At 52.1% G+C, this 21,627-nt stretch overlaps 1 protein-coding gene across 8 annotated transcripts in view; it reads left to right on the top strand.

The window, feature by feature from the left end:
• Acacb (acetyl-CoA carboxylase beta) overlaps nt 1–21,627 on the top strand; it is a 113,273-nt gene that overhangs the window by 18,989 nt on the left and 72,657 nt on the right. For 4 of the 8 annotated variants that reach the window (XR_013155338.1, XM_077108869.1, XM_077108868.1 and 1 more), the window contains exons 3-6: nt 14,747–14,879; nt 17,636–17,774; nt 20,560–20,669; nt 21,090–21,171. Coding sequence is in view for 7 of the 8 variants with exons in the window: in XM_077108869.1 (XP_076964984.1) it covers nt 14,747–14,879; nt 17,636–17,774; nt 20,560–20,669; nt 21,090–21,171 (464 nt within the window). In the remaining variant the exon portion in view is untranslated. Of the gene's footprint in view, nt 1–4,030; nt 4,308–9,145; nt 9,211–9,685; nt 9,838–14,746; nt 14,880–17,635; nt 17,775–20,171; nt 20,264–20,559; nt 20,670–21,089; nt 21,172–21,627 lie in introns of those variants that run through there. The other 4 variants (XM_077108871.1, XM_077108870.1, XM_077108874.1 and 1 more) reach the window with 4 other exon arrangements.

The following is a 21,627-nucleotide window of genomic DNA, read 5'->3' as shown; positions in this document are numbered from 1 at the left end:
CAGATGGCCCAGAGGTGGCTCAGTGGCCCTCAGTGGCCCAGGCTGGTATGCACCGAAGGATGTGGCACCTTCATCATGGAGGAGGGAGGGGACTGCAAAGGCAGATGAAGGACAAAGGACAGGGTCCAGGGCTGTAGGTGCCGGGTCCTTCCCTGTCCCCGCTGGTGTCCTCAAGGTAGGAAGTTTAGGGGTGCAGACCCAGGACCCCAGGAAGCCCCGTGGAGTCTGCCTGAAGGAGGCGGCCCTGCCCAGTAGGTCAGAGAACACCAGGAAAGTGACACCAGGGCCCTGCGCCACCCTCCCTCTCCAAACAGCATCCCCAGTGGTTTGAAATGGGAGCCGCGGCCTCTTCCTGTTCATGGTCCCCGTCCCCACCTCTTCCCATCAGCGCCAAGCACTGAGCAGGCCATGAATCTTTAAATCACCTATAAATATTTTTTTTGTGTTTGTAAGCAGAACGCCAAGGACCTTTCTATATTTTATTTATTCATTTATTGATTCAGGAAGGGGCTGGAAGAAACCTCATTTTCATAGCTCCTAAAATGTCTTCTGGGGGCTTGAGAGAAGATCTCTTGTCTTTGAGTTGTTCTACTTGGGGGACAGATATTGAGGTTGGGGGGTTGCTCTTAAATGAGTGCAGGGTACAGAGCAGCTAACTCCATTTACTGCCTCTGTTCCCTTAAGCATCATACTCTGTTCTTTTTTTTTTTTTTGGTACCGTTATTGAACTCAGGGGCACTCAGCCACTGAGCCCCATCCCCAGCCCTATTTTGTATTTTATTTAGAGACAGGGTCTCCCTGAGTTGCTTAGTGCCTCTCTTTTGCTGAGGCTGGCTTTGAACTCATGATCCTCCTGCCTCAGCCTCCTGAATGGCTGGAATGACAGGTGTGACCCATCATGCCTGGCAGTGCTGTTTTTTAGAAAAATCTCTCACTTCTGCTCTGTACTTAATGTAACATTTCCTCCCTCATATATTGAAAGGAATTCTTTCTATTTTATTTTTATTTTGATGAAAGCATACTATATATGGATGTGTTTATAGATGAGTAAATGGAGAGAAGAGATTTCCTTAGGGTCACATTGGAGGGTAAGGACAGGCCCACGGGAGCCTGTAGAACAATGTTTTTACCATTCCTGCCTTTTTTTGTTGAAGGTGTGTGGGTTTTATCTCGGCAACACCAACAAGCTAAATTTAGCCTCTGATGAGTCTGAGAGGAAGGTCTTAAAGAGCAAGACGGCGCCAGGGTCAGTGCACACCCTGTAATCCCAGCGACATCGGGGAGGCTGAGGGAGGAGGATCCCAAGTTCGCAACTTAGCAAGGCCCTGTTTCAAAAAAATAAAAATAAAAAGGGTTGTGGACTTAACTCAGTGGTAAAGCACCCCTGGGTTCAATCCCCCCAAACAAACAAACAAACAAACAAAAAAGACAGCTATTGAAGCCACTTTCAAAAAATTTTTTTCAAATTCATTGAAAAGCACAAGTAATGTCTGTATAAAGGTGGTATAGTAGCCAGGCGTGGTGGTGCTCACACCCATAATCCCAGCTATTGGAAAGGCTGAAGCAGGAGGATTGCAAGTTAGAGGCCAGCCTGGGCAATTTAGTGAGACCCTATCTCCAAAATGAATGAATGAATGAATAAAAGGCTGGGGCTGGGGATGTAGTTCTGTGGTCGAGTGCCTCTGGGTTCAATCCCTAGTATTGCAAAAACCTATCAACCACCGTAAAGGTGGCTTAGTGCACAGGGTACATAGTGTTCCTTCATTCCTATCTTCTATTCCCTAATAATACAGGCAGAGAGAAACCAGCTGGGTGCTAAGGTGTCCACCATTAATTCTAGCTACTTGGGAGGCTGTGGCAGGAGAACTGCTTGAGCCCAGGAGTTCGAGGCCAACTTAGTGAGAGACTGTTTCAGGGGAAAAGTAGAATTGAGATAAATCCATGTCATGATCATTCTCATTATCTAAGCCCACCTAGGTGGCCTCCCTTTCCTTAGGCCCTGGGTAAAAGCAAGGTAATCAAGAATAAGGATCTAGAACAATGCAAGGAAGCTGGCAAACAGTTCTCTTGTACACGACTGGGCAAGGTCAGGTGTTTGAAATATTTTAATTTCCTGATTTCCCTATGTTTGAGATAGTTACTTATTTATTTGTTTACTTCGTGGTGCTGGGGATGGAATCCAGGGTTTCATGCATGCTAGGCAAGGACTCTACCACTGAGCTGCATCCCCAGCCCCCAAGATTTTTGTTCATGTGTGTGGCCGAAGGGATCAAGCTGCCAGGCAAGTGCTCTACCACTGAGCCACACTCCCCAGCTTGAGGAGTTTTACTTTTAAATTTGGGTCACTGGAAGAATGAATATTTTTTGGTATGCTTTGAAACTTGAAAAAAAAAAAAAAAAGAAAAAATGAAAGCATGAAAGAACTTCCAAATGTGGATTTCTTTTTTGGAGGGACAAAGATAAGGCCATGAAGAACCTTCTAGAACCCTGAAGAACTAAGAATTTTGTCCACCTGTTTCGTTTGTCTCTTCTTTCTCGACTGGGGTAGTAACTCAGGGGTACACTACCACGAGCTACGTCACTGTCCTTTTGTCGTCGTTGTTTTGTTTTGAGACAGGGTCTGGTTATGTTTCTTAGGGCCTTGCTAAGTTGCTGAGGCTGGTCTCCAGCTTGCCATCCTCTTGCCTCAGCCTCCTGAGTCTGTGGAATTATAGGCGGGCATCACCCCACCCAACTATTTTGTATTCTTTTAAATTTGTTGAAATGTTATTTAACACATGGTTAGAGCACAGCGATCCACTGCCCTCAGGCAGGACTGTTTCTACAACTGGGGCAAAAGGGGTCACAGTTCACATTATGGCAATTTGGGGGTGCTCCCTGGAGGTGTGACCCTGCCTGTACCTTTTGAAAGGATTTTTTTTTAACCTGGCGATTGAACTCAGGGGCACTTGAGCACTGAGCCCCATCCCCAGCCCTATTTTTGTATTTTTATTTAGAGACAGGGTCTCACTGAGTTACTTAGTGTTTCACTTTTGCTGAGGCTGGCTTTGAACTCGTAAGCCTCCTGCCTCAGCCTCCCGAGCCACTGGGATGACAGGTGTGCACCACCGTGCCCGGTCTTTGAAAGGAATTTATTGGCCAGTATTTACAGTATTTTTTGCCTGTTCGTGTGTTATGAACATAGGTTATATTTATTACACTATTATTGTTGTTATTTTCTTGTGCTGGGGATCGAGCCCAGGACCTTCTGCCAAGCTCTCTCTGCCACTGAGCCCCAGCGCCAGCTCCCGTTATATTCATTATTCTTAGTGTTTTCTATGCAGCGTTTGGGTTTTTCGTTCTATATTCCTTGAAAATGCATCCTGCATTCCTTCTGACTGAAACCCAGGCACTGGGTCCAGCTCTGTCACTTTGGCCGACAAACCTGTCTGGGCCACGGTTTCTCCATCTGTGGGATGGGAAGAAAAACTATCAGATCACTGTGAGGGTGTGACTAAGGCATACTCCGTAAATGTCAGTCTTCCTGGGATTTTATTTAGGATGACAGGGGCAGCCGGGGTCCTGTTGACCTGGAGGGGACCCAGGTGGTTCAGAGTGTGCGCTGGACGCTCACTGGGTTGGCAGTGGTTGCCAAGCACACCAGTTCCTGGGAGGGAAAAACAGGAGCTTGGAAGCCCAAAGTTGTCCTGACCACGGGAGCTTTTAACAGGCTCCGCAGGAACCTCTCATTTTAATTTCCCCGTATTTCCCAACACTTCCCAGGGCTGCTTGGGTTCAAGCATGTCCATTGCTGTGCTCGGTAGGGGTATGCAGTCTAGAATTCTTCTTCCCCAGGCCAGGGAGCTGGGGAGGAAAGCGAAAGGCAGGGTTTTAATAGTCTTCCGCTGCTCTCCTCGGCGCCCAAGGTCAGCGCTGGGCGGCTGGTGGCCGGCCCGGGGGCGGGGCCCTGCGCAGGGGCGGGGCGAGCCCACCCGGAGGCGTGGCGTGGGCGTGGCGTGGGCGTGGCCGGGCGGTGGCGTCGGCCTCTGACACTCGCGCGCAGGACGCGTTTCGGGATGGGGCAGGCGCAGCGCGGGGTCGGGAGCCGGCCGGCTGTCGCAGGACGCGGCCCGAGGCGCTCCAGGACGGCTCCTCCGACTCCGGGCCGTGACCTGGCGGCCCCGCTGGGCCTCGGGATCCGGGGCTGCTCCAGGGCACTAGGGGGTGCAAGCGCCGCCCCCCAGCAGGAGTTGGGTGGGACTGGTCGGCGGGTCGGTCATCATGAGTCCTGCCAAGTGCAAGGTCTGTTTTCCTGATCGCCAAGTAAAGTAAGTAAGCCTACAGTTTCACTGACGTTACCTTTGACCAGTGTTTGCAGTTCTCCCTCCCCAGCCCCCAGAAGTCAGGCTGTGCGTCCTCCTAACACCCTCCTTTTCCCTTACCCCCACCCAAAGAAACGCAAGCCCCGGGTTGGCTGCTGGTTCCTGGAGCCCGCCTTGCTGCCCGGGCTGGCCATGGCGAGAGGAGGCGGGACCTGCAGGGAGCGTGTTGCTCGGAGGGGGGCGCTTCGGAGCCCGGTGGTGCCCCGAGATGGGTTGGTGGGTGGGAGCCGCCCTCTCCCCCTCTTCATCCCTGTGGCCTTGAGAAAGGTGACGGGGTCGTGGAGGGCAAGAATTTTTTGAAGCTGAAACCTAGGGACAGTTGAGCTGGACTGGAGCAGACATTGCATTAAGGTCATTTTTTCTCAGTCGATTAGTTTATGCATCTTTGTGCCCCAGAGCTTCTTAGCCAAACCTGCTTGATGTTGCTTATTTTCCTATTTGTCCTTATTTTATTGCATTTTCCAACAATTTACCAAAGCAATGCTGTTTTTGTTGTGGAAAGTTATAGATTAACCAAAAGGAGAACAAAACCCACCATAATTCCATCCCCTCTGAGGGTCATCAGTTGTGTATCCTTGAAGTCCATTTTTTTTCCCAGGCAGGTGTTTTAATTTACAATATTGGGTCACTCAGAGCGTATTGTACTGAAATTCGCTTTTAGTATTCTTCCATCAGCTAGATCCAAACTGACCCATTGCCTGCTAATGACAGCATGAGAACACAGACTGGTTCTTAGGGTACTTAAAGGGTTGAAAAATCAAAAGAATACTGTTTTGTGACTTGTGACAATTATGTGAGATTCAAGGGTCAGTGTCCACAAATAAAGTTTTATGGGAACACAGCCACACTCATTAGTTTTTGTGTTTTATGGTCAGGGTTGAGTTGGGGGCAGAGATTGGCCCATGACACCTGAAGTGTTTGTTGACTGACCTTTGACAGAAAACACTGGTCAACCCCTCCTGTACACCATGCTTTTACTGGGTCCAGAGTGCTTGTGTAAATGGGTACACTTTAAATGTGTAAGTGACCCACTTATAAACAGAGGATATTTGAGCTGCTTCCCCCTTTTTTGCCATTATGGACAGCATGATGAGGAACTTGTAGCTGTTTCTGCCTCCTTCATCATGTAGGGTAATTTGCCTGGTGTGTAAATGTTCCTTGCACACCTCCCAGCCATAAAGCCTGCCTCTGGGACCAGGAAGGGTCACAAAAATGTTTGGGAGACATGACTTCTGCCCTCCAAGAATTTCCGATCCAGAGGGGAGCAAGATGTCTTCTGCATATAACATTCCCCCCTTATCTGTGGTTTTGCTTCCCGTCAATCATGATCCAAAAATATTAAATGAGATATTCTAGATAAATTCCTAGGGTTTAAATTGCTCACCATTCTGAGTAGTGTGGTGCAGTCCCATGCAGTGCAGTCTCACCCAGGATGTGAATCATCCTGTTGTTCAGTGTATCCATTCCATATATGCTACCTGCACGTTAGTCATGGCATTCCACTACTTGTGTTCAACTCACCCTATTTTACTTTATAATGTCCCCCATGCATAAGAATAGCGATGCTGGCAGTTTTATTACAGTATCTTGTTATAATTATTCTATTTTACTATTAATTGTCATCAATCTCTTATTGTGCCTAACTTGTAAGTTAAATTTGATCATAGATATGTATAGGAGAAAACCGTGTCTGTAGGGTTCAGTACCATCCATGGTTTCAGGCCTCCACTAGGAGTCTAAGAATGTGTGTCCTGTGATAAGTGTGTGTGTGTGGGTCTCGTGTAATTCTAATTGCTACTATCTGTGCTTTGGAAATGTGATCTCATGCCCAAGGGCTCTAGGTGGCTGCCATCGTCCCTGTTTCTTGTACCATAAGGAAACTGAAGTTTTCAGCACTGGTGAGGTCAGAATGGAGATTCAGACCCAGGCAGCCACTTTGTGGGCACAACCTTCTCAAGTAGACCCCGCAAAAAATAAGCGAGCCCTCCTAATACTAGAGTGGTCAGAAGACTATAGCCCTCGCTGAGTAACTGGTCACTGTGACTCTCGTGTGTCGTCGGGAAGCAGGAACTACTGGAGGCACAGGGCCTCAGGGGCTTTAGCCTCAGAGGGGAGGTTCAGAGAGGTCAAGAGAAGAGTCCCATCCTGCAGCCAGCTGCCCGGAGGGAGGCTGGCCTGCCGCTGGCCTGCTGTTCTTAGGTCCTGCTGCAGAGCAGATCCGCCGTCAAGGGCACCTTCCTGGAAGTGCCCAAGGCCAGAGGAGCAAAGGGCCAGAGGAGGGGTGGCACTGGGTCTGGGTCACATCCTTCTGGTGCACCGAGTCCTTCAGGGAGCCCGGAGATCCCATTTCTTCCCCATTTGAAGCCCTAATCTGTGTCCTGCGGCAAAAACACTCAAATCCTAGAGTGTCACCAAATCAGGCCGTGCCAAGGAGAGAGTCTTCCTGATCTTTAAAACTATTTATCCAAGAAGTTGAGCATCTCAGTTAAATCCATTGAATTGTCTGCTTTATTCTCAATATAAATACATTTCACAAACTACTTTATTGAAAAAAAAAAACAAAAAAAAACCTTGGAAGAATTTGAAACTGTCCCAGTAAGCCCAGGACGTAGGGTCCCCATATTGATCATAGCATGGATGTGCTGTTTGGGTAATGTGCTCGCTCCTCCATTAGCTTACAGCTGGCTAAGGATGCTAAGGCTCTGGGGTTAGGCGCATAGCTTGTGGGGGGCTGGGCCACTGAGCCCGGTGACCTGCAGCAGGCGCCATCCAGCCATGTCTGTCCCTGGGGTTGATGCTGGCGGGTCTTCCCAGGGTTCTTGAGGACGCCAGTTTTGAGGCCTTCCTGGCTCAGCACCAGTCTCACTACCCATAAGGGCCAAGTCCTGTTCAGTCTCGAGAGACCTCTGGGGAGTCAAGAGTCTCTTGGGAGCCTTCCCTGGAGTCCTGGGTCATCTGAGGATCCTGAAACCCTACGTAGGTCCCAGCGCTGCCCAGCTTTCCTTGGCCTGTGAACCGGGTCAGAGTTCAGAGAACAGGACCTGGGTGGAGGAGAAAAGGCTTCTGGGAAGACACTTGGGTTCAAAGGGACAAAATAAAGTTGGGGAGGGGGAGGCAGAAGAATCTGGGCTGCGGGGAGTCCCCTTGCTGAGGGACGTCACTGCACTGGGAGTTGTGCTCAGAGCCTGGGTGGCTGCGTGCATAGAAATGTTCCTGGTGGCTCTCGGGGGTCTCACCCTTGGCTGTGCCTGAGAATTTCCTGGGAGGAAGGAGAAGGACTCTGACAAAGAGATGCCTGGGCCCCCCACCAGGACCCCTAGAAATCTGATTCATGAGTTCAGGGTGCTGCTCAGGCTCCTCCTGCCAGGGTTGGAAACAGCTGCGTGGCTCGGGTCTGCAGGCCGCTTTCATTAAGGCCAGATAGTAAATATTCTCAGCTTCGTGGCATATGGTCTCTTACAGCCACCCCTGCCGTTTCTTGCACCCACAGCCAGCCGTGAGCTGTGCAGTTGAACAGGCCTGGCTGTGTCCCAACATTCACGGACACCGAACTTGGAATTTCATTTAATTTTCATGTGTCACCTAAGAGGAGTCTTTCCCCAGCCATTTCTTTTTTCAAATATTTTGTTTTAGTTGTAGGTGGACACAGTACCTTTATTTTATTTTTATGTGGTGCTGAGGATGGAACCCAGCGCCCCGCACATGCTAGGCGAGCGCTCTAGGCTGAGCCCCAGACCCAGCCCCTCCCCCTCCCCAACCATTTAAAATGTTGAATCATTCTTAGCTCATGGCAGATTGCATTGGCCCTGAGCCCTCCTTTGCCCATCCCGGGCCTTTGGTCATCTCAGAAGGCTTTGGGAGGGTGGTGGCCTGAGAAATCCCCAAGGGTCTCTTTATCTGGGAGCCCAGTTTTAGAAAGAGAAGTTCCCCTTCGTCAGCTTTTCCTGGGCCACACTGTGTCCTTTCTTGCTTTCTGATAAGGGGAATGTTTTGGCCCCCAAGATCCCTTTCCTCCCCTCAGCTCACCGTCAGGGTGGCTTTTGCTGTCCTGTTTTGTGGAAGATGAGAGGCTAATGCCCAGCCCCCACCCAGTGGGCCGCCCCAGGCTGCAGTGATGGCTGCTCTGCAGGGACGTAGAGCAGCTGAGCACTTGGCAGAAGGCCAGGCCCTGACATTTATTTCCCAATACTTTTATTATTCCATCCTATGAGGGAACTGAGGCACAGGGTATTAAAGTGACTTTCAACTGTGGCCTGTCATCCCAGTGGCCTTGGAGGCTGAGACTGGAGGATCGTGAGTTCAAAGCCAGCCTCAGCAACAGTGAGGCCCTAAGCGACTCAGTTGGACCCTGTCTCTAAATAAAATGCAAAATAGGGCTGGGGATGGGGCTCAGTGGTCCAGTGCTCTGAGTTCAATTCCTGGTACCCCCCCCACCCCAAAATAAGAAAACTAACTTTCTCAGGATGTAAGTGGTAGAGTCTGGATTCAGTCTGTCAGGATTTCTCAATGGGGGCTCTGCTGTCCTGTGCACTGTAGGACGCTGAACAACATCCTTGGCCTCTGCCCACTAGATGTCACTAGCACACTCCCCAAATTGTGACCACCAAAAAATGTCCGCAGGTATTGCCTGTGTCCTCTGGGGATCAAAACCGCCCCAAGTTGAGAAGTTAGCATTGCATATATTGTCTTTTATTTCGGAGGCAGTGTGTGTAATGCTTGTTTTTAAAGTCTAATCAATAGAGGTGTTTCCATTTATCTCAGATATCTTTCTGCCTCAAAATTAGATTCTGAGATCGGATAGAGTTGGATTGGAAGCCCAGCTCTGCCGCTTGTCCGCTGTGTGACTCAGGTAAGTGGGCCTCTCTGAACCTTGGTCTCCTCATCGTGTGCAGGAAATGATAGCCTTCCTGCACAGGGCTGTGGGAATTCAGTGAGAAGCCCCCCTGAGCCCAGTCTGGAGCAGACACTTGAGAATGTTTGTTTCCTCTCTTCCCAGTACAGTCCCGCCTGGTCTTGTGCTCTGACAGCTGACTGTATTTGGCACTTCTTCTATTGTTGATTGCCACCAAAGCCATTTCCAGAGTCTCTGGGGAACATTTCTTCCCACACCCCTCCCCTGCCACGTAAGGTCAGGGTGGAAGGCGTAGCCTCAGGATGTTGGTTCTCCTTCAACTGGAGCAAAGGCCAGCTGAAGGTCAGCTGTCCAGAGCCAACACTGGTTGGCCTCTGGTATTGTCCAGAAAGAATCAAAATAGCTGCCATCCTGGACTGGGCCGGACACAAGGCCACCTGGCAGTGCTGTGCACTCACCCTCCCCGTTGGCGGTGGGCATGTGGCCCGCCTGACAAGGGGCTCTGTCACCAGCTTTGACGTCACGTGGCAGCCCTGAGCAGGTCTTTCTGGGCCTCGGGATGGACTTTTTCTCGATTGTGCTTTAAGTCCGAGGCTGAGAGCTCTGGTGTCGGCGTGGATGGGGGTGAGACCTGCTGGACTTTCCAGAGAGAATGGGGAGAGTGGGCGGGTGGGGCCTGGGCGCGGCGGCTCCTGGTCTCCCTGGTTGGGTAGAGAGCAGCCGTGTCTGGGCCTCCTGGTGTCCTGGGCTGAAGCGGTCACCTGGCATTTACCGCACAGGTCCGTCGCTCACTTTCTGGGCTGGTTTATCCTCAGGGCCTTGTTTAATCCCTATCTCTGTGTATGGCTTTCTTTAGTGAGGAATGTTTTACTATCACCACTTTAGACACGCGATACCCGGGCACCTTGCCCAAGGGACACCGGAAGGCTGTGGCCGTGGGTGTCTCTATTACAAAATTAATAGCTTTTTTCTTTTGGTCCCAGGGATTGAATCTGGGGGCACTTGACCACTGAACCACACCTCCAGCCCTTTCTTAAAAAAATTTTGATGTAGAGACAGGGTCTCCCTGAGTTGCTGAAGGCATCACTGAGTTGCTGAGGCTGGCTTTGAACTCACGATCCTCCTGCCTCAGCCTCCAGAACCTCTGGGGTTGCAGGTGTGCGCCACCGCACCCAGCCAGCATTTTTTTTCTTTTATAGAAAATAATATCTATATTTCATATAGAATATATTTGCAGGAAAAAATTTTCGGCAAAGAGAAGAGAACCTGTATTTAACTGTCTCCCCGCCCCCCCCCCCAGCATGGGGGCTGTTCACATCTTGGCGTCTGTTTGCCTAGATCAGGGGCCTGCAGATGATAGCCCTCAGGCCACCTCTGCCTGTCCTCCTAAGCAGGGGCTTTGGAGGGCAGCTGTGACAAAAGCACTCCTCACATTTGCACGATGATGATGACCATCCCGGCACCTGTCTGAAGCCCGCCTCCTTGGCAGTCCCGCCCCAGGAGGTCTCGGAAGAGGAGCTGCTCCCAGTGAGGCAGCAGCGGGGGGCCAGGCCACCTCCAGGCCGGAGATGCTAGCCACTGCTTTGTCCGCCATCCGGGTGCCATGCCTCAGCCCCAGCCCAGCTGAGCAGAGAGCATTCTTACTGGGAAACCATCTCCTGCTGCTTGTGCATTTTAAGGGTTGCAGTCATTCATTTCTCTTTTTGTTCCTGAGGCGTAGAAGCCCATGTCTTCTTCTGACAGGCAGAGTCTTGGGTGGCTCCCACTGGGGCGTGGGTGGCAGGTGACAGGTTTGGGAAGGTGGAAGGGCTTTGCCATGGGGCACTCTCTGGGGCATGGAGACTCTACGTAGCAGAAACCATCCCCACATACACGCCACTTTTCCGGCCTAACCTGTGCAAGAGGCAGAGCACCAGGCCTGCTGACTGGCGGGGGGACCCGGCTCTTTGGCCTGGCTGGGCATCAGTTTGCCCGTCTATAAAATGGAATTCCAGTTTCCAGCTGCTCATGCGCTCCTGGCTTTGCTGATCCCTGCTTGGACAGCGGCCAGTGGCGTGCTGGTGGTCATCTCTGGGATCAAGTTCTTTACCAGGACTTTTGGCTCCTTGAATCCATTCAGCCCTGGCCTCCCAAGATGTCTGATGGTGCGGTTGCCACACAGACCTCTGGTGGTTAACCTCTGACCTGATTCCTGGGGTGGGGGTGGCTCCCAAGGACCCCATCGGCAGGTTAATGGAATGGACTAAGTGTGCAGCTTTGTTCTGCTTCTATCAGAACCTCCCCAAGTGACAGCAATGAGTTTTATTTATTTACTTATTTGGGTACACAGGTAGGCGGGTACTGGGGAGGGAACCCAGGGGCACTCTACCCCTGAGATATGCCCCCAACCCTTTTAAATTTGTATTTAGAGAGAGGGTCTCTCCCTTAGTTGTTGAAGCTGGCCTCAAACTTGCGATCCTTCGGCCTCAGCCTCCCAAGTAGCGGGGATTACAGACGTGCACAACTGTGCCCGGCTGTTTGTTTATTTTTAAAGAGATGGAAACCCATCACCCCTGGAGAACAGGAAAGGAGATTAGCACCAACATTTTGGGAGCTAGAAAGCAGATGAGCAAGTGGTAACTGAATTAGCAGATCCAAGAAAGTTGGGAACCCCCTGCCACCGTCCCCAGACCTGTGCCATGGAACCCCAAAAAGGCACTGGGGCTGGCGACATGGGGTGTGTGTGGAATTGGGGCTGAGGGGGGGGTGGAGGGGGCGGTACTAAAATGAGAAGGATGGGGTGAAGAGCTCCCACGTCCCTTCTGTTGTCCCGCGGCTGGCTGTGCCCTCTGACCCCAGCAGAAGGTGGCAGAGGGTAGTGGAGCGTTCTCGGGGACGAGCAGCGGGGTCTGATGGGAGATGGGTGGGTGGAGCTGAAGGGCTGATCCCCCGTGTGTGGCCGAGTCCTCAGAACTGCCCTGAGCTCCTGCTGGCCTCTGTGGTCTGGGCCAAAGACCCAGAGACCTCCCCAGGGAGTCTGCCCAGAGAGGGAGAGAGCCTCTGAAGCATCCCCAGCACACGGGCCACCAGACTGGCCCAGCAACCCCACCCAGTGCTTCCAAGCTCAGTTTCCCACGTGGTCACGAGGGTGTGACCAGAGCTCACCAGCCTTCAGGTGCCTGCCGATTCCTTCCATCCCCTTCCCTCCCTCCCTCCCTCCCTCCCTCCCTCCGTCTTTTGAACCCAGGGCTTGGGACTTGCTCGCCACACCCCCGCCCTTGGGTACAGTTTCTAAAATGGAAGACAGAGCTCAGGCAAACCAGCCTCAGACGGGAAACTTAGGAGAGATAGAAACTGTGCCAGAGGAGTGAAAAGTACTGTCACCCCCGACCCTGTGAGCTCAGGCAGGACGCTACCCCAGGGAACAGGATGCTGTAGAGAAAGAGACCCCAGGATGCTGGCCGTGTGGGAGCAGGGAGGAGAGGAGGCTGAGGAAGAAGGTAGAAGGGAAGTCGGGGGCATCAGCACCCCAACAAGAGGACTCGGGGAAACGGGGAAGGTGAGGAGATATCTGGAGGCAAAGTCCTAGGAGATGGATTTCCAGACTGAGCATCAGGGCTGAGGAGGGCTCAGTGGTGGGGCACCTGGGCTCTGTCCCCAGCAGCGTGCACACCACCAGAGCAGATTCAGGGATTTGCAGCCTCATTAATGGCAGCAGACATACCTGGGCTCATCACCATGAAGTTACCCTCTACCTGGGACAGAGAAGGTCCTCCAGGCTTCTGGGTATGAAACAATAGGTTATCTACAAAGAATCAAGGATCTGAACAACCTCAGAAGTCATGACAAGATGGGACTGGGGCCGGACATGGTGGCACACACCTCTAATTCCGGTGGCTCAGGAGGCTGAGGCAGGAGGATCGCGAGTTCAAAGCCAGCCTCAGCAAAAGCAAAAGCCTCAAAAAAGTTCAAAGCCAGCCTCACCCTAAGCAACTCAGGGAGACCCTGTCTCTAAATCAAATACAAAATAGGGCTGGGATGAAGATGATACTGCCTCCCAAAACTCTGAAGGAGGAATTCTAAAATTCCATCCACTGTCAAATGATAGAGTTGAATATGAAGGCAGAAGAAGACATTTTAGAATATGCAAGGCCACAGAACACTTAGCCCACCAAATGCCCTTTCTTAGAAAGCTACTTAAGGATGCCTTCCAATGAAACCAGAGGGTAAACTAAGGAAAAGCCTCACAGAAGACGGGTCCAACACAGCATCCAAGGGCGTCTCCAGGGTGGTGGTGACCAGGAGGCTCAGGGCACCCAAGAATAGGGCAGGTACGTTGAGGGTGTCATTGTCACGTGCCCTTGCCATCATCCTGTCTTGTTATCAGAAAAAGCTCCTAGAGGATATGCTCCAGCAAGACAAGGGAGTCCATGGAGAAAGAGGGAACCTGCTGATCCCCCAGAGATTCCTCTGAGATTCTAATTCAGAGGAAAGGCAAATGGAAGTCTGAGGATCCAGCGAAGGGAAACCCTGTGGGACACCCATGTAAGAGTTAAATTCTAACCTCTCAAGATGGGGAGGCCATAGATGTGTCTCCAGTGGACCATTCCTAAGAGAATAGTTGTATGCCAGATAATGACCTTTCAGTCAATGACAGATCACTGATATGTCAGAGGTTCCTGTGAGATGGTTACCTAGTGCTGGCCTAGTTTGTGCAAATACACCGTCTGACGTTTGCATGGTGGCAGGACCGCCTAACTACACCCCTCTCCAAAGGCTTCCCCCTCATCAAGCAATGGTGACTGAGGGCGCCTATTATCACATACTTTGCTAGTGTGAAGAGGTGGGAAGAATCAACGGTGTGAGAGCCTGGGGAGGCAAAGCAAAGGACCTCTATTTTGTTGTGATTTCAAAACATTGTTTTCAGTATTTTTTCCTTAAAATTTGAAATATGCATACAAAAAAATTCATGGTTTTTTTTTGGTACCAGGGATTGAACCCAGGGGCACTTTACCACTGAGCTAAATTCCCAGCCCTTTTTATTTAATTTTTTAATTTCGAGACAGGGTCTCACTAAATTGCTTAGGGCCTCGCTAAATTGCTGAGGCTGACCTCAAACTTTGGATCCTCCTGCCTCAGCCTCCTGAGCCACTGAGATTACAGGCGTGTGCCCCTGGTGCCCAGCAAGTTCAAGGAAGATTTAACAAGCCTGAAATATTAGAACACAGGCCTTCCTCCCTGATCATAAAACACCCATCCCTGGTAGAGAGTATTTTAGTATTTGAGTTCCTAAATTATAGTATGTCAACTAAAACTGAATTTAAGGCATGGCATGTCAAGGGGTCCGTCGCACCTTCTGAGTTCAATCGCTGGTCTCCTGAGGTGGTGCTTCCTGCCCCTGATCCTCCTGGTGAGTTGCTTCAGGGTCTCAGGAGGCGACTGTGGGGTGGGGACTCTGGTGCACCTGGTTTCCCTGTCGACGGGGATTTACAGGTGCGGAGCCCCCACGCCCTCCCTGAGCCCCGTCCCCCCCTCATGGCGTCTCCCTCCGCAGGCCGAGCATGTCGGGGCTGCACCTGGTAAAGAGGGGCCGGGAACACAAGAAGCTGGACGCGCACAGAGACTTCACCGTGGCTTCCCCGGCCGAGTTTGTCACACGCTTTGGTGGGGATCGGGTCATCGAGAAGGTACAGAGGGGTCCTGCGCTCTGGGTGGGGCTGAGTGGGGGTGGAGGGGGGAACCAGCCTTAGGTTCCTCCCTGGTGCTGCGCGGAGGGGGCCAAGGGCCACTCCCTTGCGACAGTTGCTTGGTGCAGGGCGCCTGACTTCAGGAAGGCCCAGGGCCTCCTGCTGTTTGGTTATTCCTGTTGGATTCCTGGACCAGGTGGACTCAGACCTAACGCTGGTCGCCCAGGGTCGGGTGGCTCAGGGGTGGCTGCCAGGCCTCGTCCTCCTCCATTTCATCTGGGTGCCGTGTCTGGTAGCCACCGCAGCAGCAGCAGCAGCAGCAGGAAACCATTTCTGGAGGGCCCACTTGGGGGCAGCTGCCTGTGACCTGCTCTATGACGTCGGCCATCTCTGCAGCTTTATCAGCGGGTTTTATTTTTACAGATTTGGAAATTTGGAAACTGAGGTCCAGAGAGGGGAAGTTGCCCGATGGTGGGGCTGGGATTTGGACCCCAGCTGTGGGACCCAGAGGCCCCTCGTGCCCTTGACCCAGCGCCGTGAGAGCAGCACTGATCCGTGGAGACCTCCCTGGGATCCTGCCCGGCCGGGGCCAGTCTTGTGGTTGAGCTTCTCCCAGCCTGGCCCAGACCCTGGGGCTTAGACTCCTGAGGAGGATCCAGAGCTGCATTTTGGTCACACTCACCAGGGACTGTTTTGCACCAGCCCAGCAGGGGGTGGGCACTGAGTTCCAGAGCTGCTGTACTTGGTGGCTTAGGATCTGACCTTGGCTCGAGGGAGAGCCACAGCCAGGGGGATTACAGCAGCAAGCCCCCCTCCTCCACCATCCCAGGATGGCTACCAGAATGTGCTAGAACAAATGGGGCCACCCAGAACCCTTCTCTCTTGACCCAGTCTTGCTTTGGTAATAAGAATGAGAAAGGGACCGTCCAGCCGGTTCATCATTCCTCTCTGAGAGGCATTTTAGAAAATTGTTCCTATGTGACAGCAGGTTGTGTTTTGATGCGTTATACATATAAGGAGTATGACTTCCCATTCTGTGGTTGAATATGGTGTGGAGTTGCACGGGTTGTGTATTCACATGGCACATAGGGAAGTGATGTCCGACTCATTCTACTATCTTTCCCACTCCCATCCCCCCTCCATTGCCTTTATTTCCCTTTGTCCAATCCAAAGTACATCTCATCTTTCCTACCACCCCCTTATTGTGATTAAGCATCTGCATATCACAGAGAACATTTGTCCTTTGGTTCTTTGGGACTAGCTAATTTCACTTAGCATGATAGTCTCCAGTTCCATTCATTTACTGTCAAATGCCATAATTTCATTCTTCTTTATGGCTGAGTAATATTCCATTGTGTATAAGTAGCATATTTTCTTTATCCATTTATCTGTTGAAGGGCACCTAGGTTGGTTCCAAAGCTTAGCTGTTGTGAATTGAGCTGCTATAAACATTGACGTGGCCATCACTGCAGTATGCTGATTTTAAGTCCTTTGGGTATAAACTGAGGAGTGGGATAACTGAGTCATATGGTGGTTCCATTTCAAGTATTCTGAGGAATCTGCATACTGCTTTCCAGAGTGGTGGCACCAATTTGCAGTGTGTGAGTGTACCTTCCCCCACAACCTCGCCAGCATTTATAGTTCCTTGAATACATTTGTTATATCCTTGATGATTGCCATTCTGACTGGAGCTAGATGGAATCTCAGTGCAGTTTTAATTTGCACTTCTCTAAAAAGTGTTTTTGACAGCGTAGAAAGAATACTGACCCTGAGACTGTTCTGGACTCTGGGGTCAAATTCTGGTGTGGCTGCTCACGGGATGTGAATTCCTTGGGAGCAGTTTTCCCTCCCATAAAATAGAGGCAACCACATTCAAAATCCCTACCGAGACTTGCCTGGCAGGGCTTCAGGGAGAACTTGAGGACAGACGCCCAGTGTTCCCCCCCCTCCCTTCCTCACTAGGGATCGAACCCAGAGGTATTCTACCTACTACTGAGCTCCGTCCCCAGAACTTTTTTCCCTTATTCTTGTTTTCTTTTGAGACAGGGTCTGGTTAGTTGTCCAGTCTGTCCCTGAATTTGCAATCATAGGCATGCGCCACCAACACCCAGGCTAATTTGTTTTGTGAAACAAGAAAACCGGGGTTTGGTTTTATTTCTGAAAGACCAGGCCGGGAGGACAGCCAGCTGGCTTCCTGGTGGGGGTGTAAAGCCCAGAGAGGGAGATCTACCTAAAGCCACACAGCGAGATCAGCACACACCCAGGAGCCCACACCGGGACTCGTTCCTTGCCCTCTGCTCATCCTTCTTACCAAATCCCAGACCCTGGGCCTTTAGGATGCAGAGGCCGCTGGGGGGACAGCTCAGAGCTCAGGTGATTCTGAGTGCCCCTCTGCCCCTTGCTGGCCATGTGACCTTGGGAAGGTGCCATGACTCCTCTGAGTTTTGGTGTCTTTAACCCAAATAAGATAATGATGAAGCCTCTTCCAAGGGCAGCTGTGAGGATGAAGTGAGGTAGGCGATGAAGAGAGGTGGCTCGTCACCGTCAAAGTCTCTGGCGGAGGTGTTCCCTCATCCTTGCCTTCCATTGTCCACACCCTCTGCCGCAAACCTCGAGCGCCTTGCTCTGAGCGGCGACGTACTGTAGAGACCCCGAGAGACACGAAGCGCCGCAGGCGCTATGCGAGGCCGGCCTCCGTGGAGGGCCTCCGCCGCGGGCAGACGGGCAGCTGACTGTCTCCTGGTTGTGCCCTGCAGGTGCTCATTGCCAACAACGGGATCGCCGCCGTCAAGTGCATGCGCTCCATCCGCAGGTGGGCCTACGAGATGTTCCGTAACGAGCGTGCCATCCGGTTTGTGGTCATGGTGACCCCCGAGGACCTCAAGGCCAATGCAGGTGCCTGACCTTCTCCTCTCGCCCATCATCTCTGCGCATGCCTCCTCTCATGAGTCTGAATTTATTTGCCCCTCCTCCTTCCCTCCCTCCCTCCCTCCCTCCCTTCCTTCTTTCTTTCTTTTTTGGTCCTGGGGATTGAACCCAGGAGCACTCAACACTGAGCCCCATCCCCAGCTCTATTTTGCATTTTATTTAGAGACAGGGCCTCCCTGAGTTGCTTAGGGCCTTGCTTTTGCTGAGGCTGGCTCTGAACTTGCAATCCTCCTGCCTCAGCCTCCCCAGCCGTTGGGATGACAGGCGTGGGCCACCGTGCCCAGCTGCTCCCTCTTTCTTTAACTAAGCATCTGCTCTTGACATGAGTGAGTCGTGGCACTGGGCTGGGGCTCAGTGGTACTGTGCTTGTGAAGCACGAGTGAGGCACTGGGTTCCATCCTCAGCACCCCATAAAAATACATAAGCTGGATGCGGTGGCACCCACCTGTAAGCCCGGTGGCTCAGGAGGCTGAGGCAGGAGGATCTTGAAACATGCATACAACCCCCCCCCTCCACTCCAATAAACCTATCCGTTTCCAGACCCTTTTCACGGAGCAGCCAAAGTGCTGTTTTGAAAACCTGCTCAGGTCTTGTCCTGCCCCTTCTGGAACGGCTGCAGAGCCCGGTGCTGTTCCCAGGCCAGCGCTGTCCCCTGAGTCCTCCTGGAGCACAGGCCCAGGGCTCCACCCTGCAGGGACACGGCTTTGTCTGTTTCTCACAGCTCATTTTACAGATGAGTCATTTGGGGCTCTGGGACATAAGTTTGTCACTTGCCAGGGTCCCATGACCAGCAGGTGACTCAGGTGGGAGTTCAGTGGGTCAGAGTTCAGAGCCCCTACCCCGGGCCTCCATCATGCTAGACTGTCACTCCAGACCTCACCCTGGCAAGGAAGGCCACTCAGCCCGCTGGGCCCTGCCTTGCCACCCGGTGCCCTCCCTCTCTGGTCCCTGTCACACTGGCCTCTGGTGGCTCCTGGGCCACCCTGCACTCCCCTCCTGCCCAGTGCTGTCAAGGCTGGCCTCCGGCACCACCCCCTTTGCCTGGCAGGCCCCTCCCGCACCTTCATGGCTCCGGGTCCTCCTCTCTTCTCTGGGACAGTCTGGTGCGTTTCCTCCTGGCACTGACTCCTGACTGCAGTTATCATCTCGTTTTCTTGTTTATCTTCTCTAACATTAAAGAAAGACTGGCTGCTGACAAGGACCTGGCCCGTTCACTTCGGCATCCCTGGGACCTCCCCAGTGGCCGACATGGGAAGCAGGCGGGCTGGTGGACGCGGTGGCGCTGGTCTTTGAATGGAATGTAGCTTTCACAGTCCCAAACACTGCCCAGCCACCGTCCTCTCACCTCATTCTTTGCCCTCCTCCATGAGTGACTTTTTAGGACATGTTCCTAGAGCGGGACTTCTAGCTTAAAGAGTATGAGTTTTAAATTTAATCATTTGGGACCAGATTGGACCCAGGGATGCTTCACCCCTGAGCCGCATCCCTGTCCCTTTTTATTTATTCATTTATTTTTGAGACAGGGTCTCACCAAGTTGCTTAGGGCCTCACTACGTTGCTGAGGCTGGCCTCAAACTTGCCTCAGCCTCCCAAGTTCCTGGAATCACAGGTGTTTGCCACCATAGCTGGCATTTTTAATGTGATTTCATTCTCAGTGTGCTGGGGATCCAGGACTCATGCATGCTAGGCCAGTGCCCAGCCACCAAGCTCCTTCCCAGCCTGAGCAGGAGTATGTAGCATCAGAACATGGTGTTGTGTTCAGCCTTCAAAAGGAAGGGAATCTTGTCATGTTCAGCAACGTGAATGGGCCTTGAGGACATTATGCCAAGTGGAATAAACCAGTCCCCGAAAGGCAAATACCGCATGAGTCCCCTTGCAAGAGGGGACTAGAATAGTCAGATTCCTAGGGACAGCCTGCAGAGCAGGGAGCGCCAGGGTCTTCAGGGAGGGGAAGGGTGTTTATGAGTGAACAGTTTAGATCTGGAAGATGAGAAGGTTCTGAAGATTTGATTCACAGTGATGTGGAACACTGCTGAACTGCACACCAAATGGATATGATGCTGAAGTTTACGTTTTACACACACACACACACACACACATTTTGTACTGGGGACTGAACCTAGGGGCACTTAACCATTGAGCCACATCCCCCAGTCCTCTTTTTGTATTTTTCTTTTAAGAGAGAGAGAGAGAGAGAGAGAATTTTTTAATATTTATTTTTCAGCTTTCGGTGGACACAACATCTTTATTTTATTTTTATGTGGTGCTGAGGATGGAACCCAGCGCCCCGCACATGCCAGGCGAGCGCGTTACCACTTGAGCCACATCCCCAGCCCCTCTTTTTGTATTTTAAGACAGAGTCTCGCTGAGTTGCTTTAGGGCCTTGCTGAGTTGCTGAGGCTGGCTGTGGACTCGCCATCCTCCTGCCTCAGCCTCCTGAGCCGTTGGGATCACAGGTGTGTGCCACTGCGCCCGGAAGTGTCATGTATTTCTTTACAATTAAAAGAAACCCATTGATTGTTTAATGGTAGAACAATATCAAGATAAACTTTATTATTTTTTTTAATCACCCTGATCCCCCCACCTGGAGATGGCTTCCTGTGTCTTTGCCCTGTCTGCCTTGCCAGACGCACCTGTGCTCACATACTCACGTCCCATCCCCCAACCGCCTTCACGGCTGTGTTCTCAGGGAGCAGGTCACAGCTTCTGCAGTTGACTTGAGGACGTTGACCTCCCTGCCGTTCAATTCCAGAGTACATCAAGATGGCGGACCAGTACGTCCCCGTCCCCGGGGGGACCAACAACAACAACTACGCCAACGTGGAGCTGATCGTGGACATTGCCAAGAGAATCCCCGTGCAGGTAACTGGGCAGGTGCCTAGTGTGCCCAGGGCGGGTGATGTCCCTGTTCCCTGGGACCGGTGGGTGCAGAGGCACTGGGTCCCCCAATATGAAGGGCAGGGAAGAGGCTGATAGTGTGAGGGGCGGCGAGAGCTTTTTTTCTTTTTAGTACTGGGGTTTGAATTCAGGGGCACTCAACCACTGAGCCCCCCCACCCCCCCACCCCCGGCCCCAGCCCCAGCCCCAGCCCCATTCTGTATTTTATTTAGAGACAGGGTCACACTGAGTTACTCAGTGCCTTGCTTTGGCTGAGGCTGGCTTTGAACTGGCGATCCTCCTCCTCAGTCTCCCGAGCCATTGGGATGACGGGCGTGCGCCACTGCGCCCAGCCGGGAGGTGAGATCTTGAGAGAGGCTCTTTCACCCCTTTCCGTGTTTGCAGGCCGTGTGGGCTGGCTGGGGCCACGCCTCCGAGAACCCCAAGCTTCCGGAGCTGCTGTGCAAGCACGGGATCGCTTTCCTAGGTAGAGTGTTTCCTCCAGCAGACGCGGGGATCGGGGCTCAGGCCCGTGCTCACCTGGGTCACAGCCCCTCTCTGGGGCTGCTCTGTGGGGCGAGGGTCACTGTGCCTCCCCATGTCACCTTTTCATTGTGAGGAGCAAAGGGGTCCAGGGTGGGAGGGCACACTGGGTGAATCCAGTTGGTCACAGGACCTGGAGCTGTAGCCATGGTTACCACAGTGGGAAGCTGCTGGGGCCAGCAGAACCCCCTGTTAGGTTTCAGCCAAGTTCAGGTATCTGATAGGTTGGGAGGTCCTGTTTCTGAAAACACCACATCTTTGTGCCATTTCTCAGGTCTTTAGAGTGCCCTTGAGACCAGAGTCCCCCATCTGGCTCATGAAGTCAAACGATCCTTGTTGCCTTATGGCATTTGTTGGCTTCTGGATTTTGTCTTGTGTGCATCTCTGTTAACTGTACATA

Source organism: Callospermophilus lateralis, chromosome 1, assembly GCF_048772815.1.
Source record: "Callospermophilus lateralis isolate mCalLat2 chromosome 1, mCalLat2.hap1, whole genome shotgun sequence".
Taxonomy (NCBI): Eukaryota; Metazoa; Chordata; class Mammalia; order Rodentia; family Sciuridae; genus Callospermophilus; species Callospermophilus lateralis.
This window is presented reverse-complemented; position numbering and strand designations above follow the sequence as displayed.